The sequence below is a fragment of the Cyprinodon variegatus genome, unplaced genomic scaffold, assembly GCF_000732505.1.
Source record: "Cyprinodon variegatus isolate N-32 unplaced genomic scaffold, C_variegatus-1.0 Scaffold495, whole genome shotgun sequence".
Classification (NCBI taxonomy): domain Eukaryota; kingdom Metazoa; phylum Chordata; class Actinopteri; order Cyprinodontiformes; family Cyprinodontidae; genus Cyprinodon; species Cyprinodon variegatus.
Window position 1 is genome coordinate 475670 of NW_015150948.1, and position 9599 is coordinate 485268.

A 9599-nucleotide genomic window follows, 5' to 3' on the forward strand; every position below is an offset into this window, starting at 1 on the left:
CATGTTTTGCTAACACCAACCTAACCCGGTAAAGAAATCTGGGAGAAGAGATTAAAAAGTTTGGGAAACTTTAGAATAATGAAAGTATTTCAAGACAGAATCTCATGTTCTGCTTTTAATTAATAAAAAATGTATATATTTTTATAGGTCCATGGTTTTACTTAGCAAAATAATTCCACCTTCTATGTTGAGGTTTTAAATATCAGTCCTTAAAGACAAGAAGACAAATGCTTTTAATCATTGAAAACTTTATTATTGTAGCACAGCATCTAATACAAATTAAATTCTGATATCCTCTTAAGGTTTCTCACAAAAAGGGCATTTTACTTGAATTTCATTGCAGATGTCAATTTCCTTTTAATTAAAACTACAAAAAAAAAAAAAAAACATTCAGATTAACAGGAAACTACCAACTTAATTAAATCAGATGTCAGGTTGAAGGTTTATGGATTCAGGAAAAGATGGACCTACAATTATTTCGGCAAAGCAGTTAAAACAAGCACACCCATCTGCAGGTGCTGGCAGTGTTACCATGTTGATTTTAATTTCACCATTAAGAAATCTATGATATCATTAGTGAATGTATTTGAAAATAACTGTTGAAATTTTAGAAATAGAATTGTATCTAAAATATTTTGATTTTTATATATCAGGAATTGCTGGTCAGAAAGAATCAATAATTATCTGTGTTCATTCAATAACATCAGTCAAAATCAACACTAAATACCAAAAACGTGAGAACAATTTTGCTTCAAATGATTGTATCAATCTTTTCTGCTAAAAATTGTTCCAACATATCCAGACCTGTCGACATTATCTTCAATATCCAAAGAAATTTGCCACTTTCTTTAAAAAGCCTTTTTCTTCCTTTCTCTTCTGTCTCTCAGCAGAAAGTTGCTCGTCTGTTTTTGTTAATTGGTCTCGTTGAGACACTTTGGACATGAGTTTGGCCTTCTCCTTCATTCCCTCCAGAGACTTGATTCTGGCCTTGTAGCCCGGTTTGGCCTCTGCTTCCTCTCCTTTAATCATCATGTCGATGTAATCTGGAGCAGCCAGAGGATTCGGCCTGAGAGAAATCTCTTGAAGACGAGTGATGCAATTGGCTGACTGATCAATGAGGGAAATCATTAAGTCTTGAAGGTGAGCAATCTCTTCCTCTTGCCTCTCAATCAGTTGCTCAGTAGTCAGCTTTTGTTTTGCAGCTTTTTCATACTTGCTTTTCAGTTCTGGTACTGTCTTCCTCTCCTTTGTTTGGACATAATCCCACCTGTATGTTTGATTTGAATGCACATTCCAAATGCATTTTCCAGGACATACGGTGCACATCCCTGTTTGATCCATTGCTGCACAGCCCTGCTTCTTATTGTCGTTTGCTATCATACATGGGTAGTGGCAAGTTATGTTACACCTCTGACAGTTGGTGATGTACGCTCCCTTCTCAGTGATTGGTATTTGGATTGGTTTAATAACATCCACTTCAATCTCAAAGTTTTCATTTGAAGTTATGATGGCTTCATGCTCCTTGATCTTTTCTTTGGTTGTTTTTATTTCTTCAAGTTTGGCTAATCCAGCTTTGACTTGTGGCTGCAAACCTTCAATGACTGTCTCAAGTTGCTTTCGCTGTTTTAAAACTTCCTTGGTCATCAACAGGCTTTTAGATGTCATTTTGCCCAAAGATGTGAAGAACTTCTCCATGCTCCTGATTCCCATTTTCCAAAACATTTCATCAAAGCTCTCCCCCTCTTCATCAGAATCCTCATCAACAGTACTGTCCCCTTGCTGTTTATTCTGTGCAAACAGAGCAGAGTTGTTGAACTTGAAATGAACTGGAAATCCCAAATCATTTTTGGGACATGGAACTCCAGAGACATTTATTGCTTCAAGAACTGGTGGCTGCTTCCCATCTGCAAACGTGACCAGCATGACAATGTTCTCTGCCACATCTTTACCAAAGATTGAGAGAACTGAGTCAAACACGTACTTCTGTGTTGCTGTCAGACGCCCCAGAGAGGCCTGAGTAACAAAGCACACGGCATCAATCTCTGTGACTCCGTCTGCAGAGGTAAAAATCCTTCGGATCTGCTCTGTGATCTCTTGATCTCGTTCTACTCCCCTGGTATCTCCAAAGCCTGGTGTATCGATAACAGTGAGAGAATAAGGGATTTGGAACCCATCCTGGTGGTTGATTTGATACACAGAGACCTCAGAGGTTTGACTGTGAGCTTGAGACTTTGATGAATCTTCCTTGATAAGTTTAAATCTGAAGCTGTCATTCCACTCGACTCCAACAATGTAGTTGATCATTCCATTGATGAGAGTGGACTTTCCTGCTCCAGTTGCTCCTAGGAGCATGATTGTACAGTTGGGTCTTAGACTTTCTTTACCCAACAGGTACCTTCGGCAGCCATCTATGTCCAAGTCGTCCTCTTTCAGAGGAAGTTCATAGACTGATCCCGGTCTTGAGTTTGTTCTCTTACTGATATCTTTTAGATGTTCAGCCAGTCGTGCAAATTCTCGCCTCGTTGTATGAATTTGAACAATCTTGCTTTCCTTGCTTCTGCCGGCCCCACCACAATCACATAAGACCCTGACTGCATACTGTGTTTCTGACAGAAGACCTGAAATTATGACTTTTTCACCTCTTGATCTTGTTTTGCTCCAACTGAGGTTTTCTACCTTTCCCTTATCGGCAGTGCTTGCATATTCCACAATGTAACTCAGTATCTGGACATCTGGACCGAGCTCAGCAGGTTCCTGCCAACTAACCGATAGCTCAGATGAGTTTGGTTCACATTGAGGTTCTCCAGGAGGACTGCAGGGTAAAGTTTTAATTGGATAATTAAGGATATTGGCCGGTCCAACACCTGCTGAGGTAATTGCTCTGCATTTGAACTCATACTCTGTGTTTGGCTTCAGGTTGTTCACTGTGAGTCGTGCAGATTTTGGTTCAGTCTTCAGGTTCCATTCATCTTGTCCTCTGACACGGTACTCAACAGAGTAGAAGGTGATGTTCTCTGCTCCATGTAAGGGAGGAGAAATGTTCAAAGTCACACTGTTGTGGTTTATGTCAGCTTCTGTCACAGTTTCCGGCTTGGACGGTGGCTCAAAGTTCTTACTGACAGGGAAGCCATCTTTATAAAGGTAAATGGTTGAACCTTCATGTTTCTCATCTGCTAAAGCTACTGTTAGGAATGTTGTGCCTTTGGTCTCGCTGTTGGCCTCTGCAAAATCACTGAAGAGTTTTACCTTTGTTCTCATTTCATCGGCCACATTGTTAGAGAGATACCATTGATCCTTCTCAACGTCATTCGTGTGTGAATCATCTGTCTGGTTTCTGCTTTTGAGGTAGTTCTGCAAAGCGGAGAGGTATGGTTCACCTCTTTCCAGAGAGGTGAAGACGAAGCACACAGCATACTCTGCAGTGAGAAGTTCCTCGTCAAGGGTATTTGGAGACGGGATGATTTTGGTGTTTTTCATCATCTTGGTGAAAGATTTCAGGATGTTTATTTCTCTCTCTTTGCAGTCCATCCATTCGTTGAGGGTTTTGCTATTGAAAGGTGAGGAAGCCTTCTTCTTCAAGATCTCTGCAAGCTCAGACTCTTCTTCTCCTCCTCCTTGGATTGATGGAAGCTTCTTTGCTAATGTTTGCTGAAATCCAAGCCTGAACTCAGAGCACATACTTTTAAAACTTTGAAGTTTTCTGTAAATCTGTGGAAACTGCTGTGCTGTATTGTTTTTCATGGTATCGTTGCACCTTATTTCCAGCTCACTGAACTCCTCCAGGACACTTTGTACTTCTTGAACTAATCCTACACTTATTTCCCGGACAAGTTTAGCCGCAGAAGAATCTAAGTTTGTCAGAGGTAACATCCAGACCTTGATTGGTACAGCTTTTTCTCCATTGGCTCCCAGCAGCTTAGGAAGGTTTTGATAGATTTCTACTGCATCCTGAAAGGTTGTTGGAGTTTTCTCGAGGAGGAAATCTCCATGAAATTTGCAAGAGAATTTCTTTATTTTTTCAGTGTCCTTATCTTCCAGGTGTAAGGAACCTTTACCTTCAATTGATAGGCACGGAATCTTCTCAATCAAAACTTTCAAGTTGCCCCGAATATCTTGGTGACTTTCTGTCTCAGATTTTTCTTGGTCAAAGACAAAAAACGCTTGAGCTCCATAAAGAATGCCTGTAACCACATGTGTTGCTATTCTGTTCTCAAACACATATGGGTGCTTCACGTTGCCTCTTCCTAGATGATTCATTGACAATTCTTCAAACTTTGTAGAAGCTTTGTACTTCAGTGTTACTCTAGCTTGATTTTTGGATGTCACCTGATCATTCAGGTATTTGGCAGATCCTTCGACTTTAACTAGTCCTCCTAAAAAACTTGCTTTTAAAGATGCTTCAACGTCCAGGGCTGAAGATTTGTCCTCGATTGATTCAGATGCAACTATTTCAAAGCAACTGTTTGGTTTGGGGGTTTCTCTTTTGTCTTTTTCCAGGTCATCACGGTTCCACAGTGTTAATCCTGTAGAAACAGAGAGAATGCATTAATATTTTGGGTATATGAGAGGCAAATTAATGGAAGTTTCCACTAATTAGTGCTAGACACTGGAATCAAAGTTTTTCCTTGGCCTATTTTGTGTGATAAATGTTTGTTTAAATAGGAGTAATGATAGAGAAATCCAGTACCATTCACTATGCTGTTTAGGGGGACAGAAAGCATACGCCTCCCCTCCCTACTCTAGACAAGGGTGAAGGGAAGGTCATGAGAAATAATGAGTTCACAAAGCCTCCTTCATGCTATGGCTAAAATGTATGCCCTTCTCGGGTGAACGAGAAATAGTTATTTGAAATGTTTATTTAAGCAAATTTATGTCCTTTTATGAACTAAAGTGTTTCTGTTGGGAGGATTCAACGTTCATGTGTGTGTGTGGTGTGGATTATTTTTTAATTTAGGGGTGTGTTGCTGAAAGCCTCAGAGTCGCACTCAGAGCTGTGTTCAGCTGGTTTGTGCCATTCTCCTCTGAAGAATAAAATAAAACCTTTTCATCCTTGAATATCATCTCTCAGTGCTCATTTTTACTCCACAATACCCTTCCGCTAATCTGCTTGTAGAAAGTTATTTTTAGTTGAGTGCTTTGGCAATGTTGTTAACTTTAATAAATGCTTAGCAGACTTATTTTTCCCTAAACTAATCTTATATATTATAAATTATCATGATTTTTATTATAAATTATTAAGGGTTTTGATTATCATTCACTGCAATGGACAGGCGACCTGCCCAGGGTGTACCCCGCCTCTCGCCCTTTGACTGCTGGAGTACAGTGAAGGACTTTAATGGTAGCAACTGTAGTTTTGTGTGGTACTGTAAAACATTTACATCAGCTGAAATTCAATACAGTGTTTGGGTACAAATCACCATGACAGGTTTTCAGCACAGAGATGAAACTGCAGACTGAGATCGTTTACACATCACGCTAGCACTGTTCCTCGCCTCCTAGTGATTATCTATGGTATTACTCCTCTCTAGGATTGTCTAGGATAATCTAGATACCTGAGATCTCTTTCGTTTAATTTCTTGTGTCATATTCAGCTGATTTTGTTAGTGCTTTTGGATTTACTCTTGTTTATATGCTGCCATCCATCGGTCATCAGAATATCTTTAAGCTCTGGAAAACAATTCACTGATGTGCATAATGCTACATTTAAGCAGCAAAGGCAGCTTGTTCACATGCAAAGTCTATGATTGACACGCATCAAGGTGCATAAAAAGGTCCTGCAGCATCTAGAGCAGCAAGAGTAGCACATCTTGACGCACCTGAGCAGCCAAAACAGCGCCTCATGAGCTTCTGAGGAACTTCAGAAGGAGCAGCTGCTGGAGTTGGAAAAGTTCAACTTTAGCTGCTGGACGCTGCATCATCCAATCAGAGAAGCTGATCTGGGAGCTGGCAGGGAGTCAGACACAGCACTGCTGATGCAGAGCGCTATGATCACTCCTCTGCAAAAGGTTAATTAATGCTTAAATTCACTTATAATTTAGTGACAAATAAAGAATAAGCAAATAAAACAAGCATAATAAAATTGACAAATGTGAGGGAAAAAAACACACACACCACTCACAAAAAATGAAATAAATAAGTCAACAAACATTTGCATAAAGGCAACCAAGTCAGATTATGTCAATAATACTGAAATAAAAAAATAAATAAAAAATAATAATAAAAAAAGGCAAACTATCGAGGCTGCTGATTATTGTCAGTTCAGTCTTTACCTGGGAAAATTCAGACATCAGTGTTTGTCTGAAATTGTCCATTTTAGAGTCCAGTTTGTCATAAATGTCCTGTCTCAAACTTTGAAGTGCCTTGGGAAAAAACGTTTTGCTGAGTGGTGCAGCTTCAGATTTGATCATGCTCTCCCCTCCAACTGCACAAGTGTCCGGCATCAGCCCTTACCTTTTAGTGCCTGCTGGTATCACTTTAGAGCTGGTTTTCCGGCTCTAAAGTGACCCCACAAAAATGTTCAGCCGATTCAGCAGTCGGTTTTACTTGCATAAAAAAAGTTTTAAGTTGCTTCAAATAAATATTTTGTCACTATTTGGAGAAGCTCTGGGAAACACGCTCTAGCAAAGCCGCTCTCTGACATTGAACGCAGGAGCAGTAGAAGCATCAGACGCATCTGGACACGCTGTACTGATCGTGCTTCAGGAGCGTCACGGATGCTCAAGACGTGGGTCTGAACGTAATGAGTACAAGCATCATAAAGAGAAGCAGCAGGCGCTTTGTTGCTGCTCAATTCGTGTTTGGTGTGAACGTAGCATTACTGGAAACTACTGGAAGCTGTCTGCTCATGCACTCTTTGTTATCTGAGAACCGAGCCAGAACTTATAAATATGCCCTACTAATGAACTAGTACCAGTTTAGTGCGGTTCGGTTGTGTCTGGTGCGGTCTGGTTCAGTTGTCCGTGCCATTTACACTCAACAGTTACCATGGTTACTGTGCTCAGAATGATCTTGGCACGGTCTCAAAAGGAGAATGGAGAAAGTTTTAACCAGGCTCTCACTGGGAATAGAATATATCTGGAACATGGATTAAACTGGAGTGACAATGATACAGAAATCAGACCGATTAACGGCCAGGCTTGGCTTCAAGCAAGGGTCACTCACATATGGGGAAAGGGGTACCCTGGTGACCCTGGCCTATTCAGTCCCCACCCCCATATTTCCTATTTGCTTGGGTGTACTATCGTGATCATTACATCATCAATGGGCCACCAAGCTGCAAAGGACAGGCAAATCCCACATGGTGGATGACAGAACAACACTTGGTTGATTTCCTCAAGCATTTCTTGGAACATGCCAAGTGCTCAAAGGAGAAGCCCTGCTTACTCCCTCTGGATAACCACTGCTCATAACTATCTATTAATGGGCTGAAGTTTTTAGTGACTATTTGCCTTCTAATTATAAAGTTGAAAAATGTTTTAATCCTTGGATATTTTAATAATATTTAGCAGTGAGACTTTTAACAATGTATGAGACTTTTCATTTTGAACAACATGTCTCTGACTCACCCATCAAAAGGGTCTTATATTAGACCTTGTTAGATCTAATCTGGTGAGTCATAAAGCAACGTGTCCTTGGATTAATGATGGTGTTTGTGATATGAAGAGACAGAGCTTTTGAGGTCCATAGGTTGTACCTGAGGGAACTTAGGTCGTCTTTAAATGAAATTATAAAAAAGGCCAGATCTGACTACTTCCGCCAGCTGATCACCCTGAATAGGAAAAAAAACCTTAAGTGTTGTGTAATACCATCATATCTATTGTATGTCCTGCTGTTCCCCTTACAACTGTTTGACTTTCTAAAGTATTTTTATTGATAAAATCCAGGAAATAAAAGATCAACTTCCAATGCTCTCATTGTGCACCCCTGGTGCTGTTGAGCATGCACCCCACGGCCAGTGTCTTAGCTCTGCTAACCAGAATGCAGCCTTCTTTATGAGCATCGGATGTTCTGACCTGTAAGCTTTTTGTAAAAACATTTGATGCCAATCTGATCAATCTTTCACTTTCCACTGGTGTTTTCCCAGTTCTCTTAAACACGCCATTGTGGAACCACTTCTCAAAAAACCTAATCTGGACCCTACTGATTTAAAAAACTTCAGGCCCATTTTAAAACTTCAGTTTTTATCTGAAGTTGTAGAGAAGGTGGGATCTGATCAATTGGTACCCTTCCTGGAAAAATAAAAATATTTTGACACTTTTCAGTCTGGCCTCCGCTGTCAGGACTCCTGTTTTTGTGTTTGTGTCTCTGTGTTTGTCTCCCTTCCTCCACCAGGAGGCGCCTGGTTCTGGTCCGCCTCCTCACACACCTGCTGATGGTTTCCTCGTTAAACGAAGTGCTCTTCAGCTGCTACCTGCCACTACTTCGACGCCAGAGTGTTTGCCAGTTTTGGGTACTCTAGCCAAGCTGAGTTTTGCTGAGTCAAAATGAGTTTTGTTTAACTTTGTTTTTGTCTTTGCCTCTTAGCAGGAAGTCATCCTGCAAACTGGATATCTTGGACCTTCTCTCCCTGGAAGGATCAACTGAGCTTCAAACTGAGCTGGGGTTCAAACAGGAGGTTTGGATCCACTATCCCCAAGAGATAGTTTGAGCTTCTCACTGAGAAAGGGATTATTCTACTCTACGACCCGTTCAAGTACCGCAGGAAATCCGAGTGGCAGTCAGTTTCTCCATTCTCCGACTAAAAACTGCATTCTGGGTAAACCCTGTTTCGCCCTCCACCATTTAGACAAACACTGGAACCATGGCACACAGACAGGAGTCAAGGATTCAACAACATCTCTGGAAAGGTGAGTCAGCAACCAAATCCTCTTCTCCAAGTTCATGAGTTAATTTCCCCACTGAGCCTAAACTAACCGCTGTGTCTTCCCCTCACTTTTAAGTTCCGGTTGAGCAGTGTTCAGAGCAACACTTCTCCCTCTGCTTAACCTTTTCAATAAAACCCATTAACAGGGCCGTCACTAGGTTTGAGAGACATGGGTGGCTTAGCCCCTAGGTAAGATATTGCGCGCGCGTAGCGCGCGCCGAAATTTTTTCAGTGCACTTTCTAAGGCGCTGTCTATAAATTCATTATTTTAAGAGCAACATACCTGGGAAACACTTCCCTCACTAATGCTACTTCACCAACTAAACTACACCAGTTAAAATGTGCTAAATTACAAAGAGTAAATGGTAGGTGCCATGCATTACTGCATAAATGGAAGAAGGCAAGTGGTTCGCCACTCATCATAATGGAAACCTTCTACAGCAGACAGTTGTCTAACCAACAGACTCCCAACATCTTCATAAACCCTTAACCTGGCCATTCATCTTTCCCCATCTCCCCTGCACCCACAACCTGTCAGGAACCCCTGTCTGCTTTGCAATAACCCTGTTTCTGTGTGTGTGCTTGGTGTGTGTGTGTGACCTGGACTTTGGCATGTCTTTCTCTACACCTGGCACAGAGAGAAACACATATATGTGAGGTGAAAAAATAAAGAAGCTAATTAAGAGATACATATATATATATATGACTCACCATATAATTTAATTTCTACCTACAT

General features: G+C 40.9%; 1 protein-coding gene across 1 annotated transcript in view; it reads right to left on the minus strand.

Annotated features, from left to right (window-relative positions):
* Window positions 1-322: 322 nt before the first annotated feature.
* The window catches only part of LOC107094636, a 21831-nt gene continuing 12554 nt past the window's right edge, over window positions 323-9599 (minus strand). Inside the window, exon 2 of the mRNA XM_015390385.1 lies at window positions 323-4523. Within this exon, the coding sequence (XP_015245871.1) occupies window positions 820-4523 (3704 nt within the window). The 3' untranslated portion in view covers window positions 323-819. The remainder of the gene's footprint in view (window positions 4524-9599) is intronic.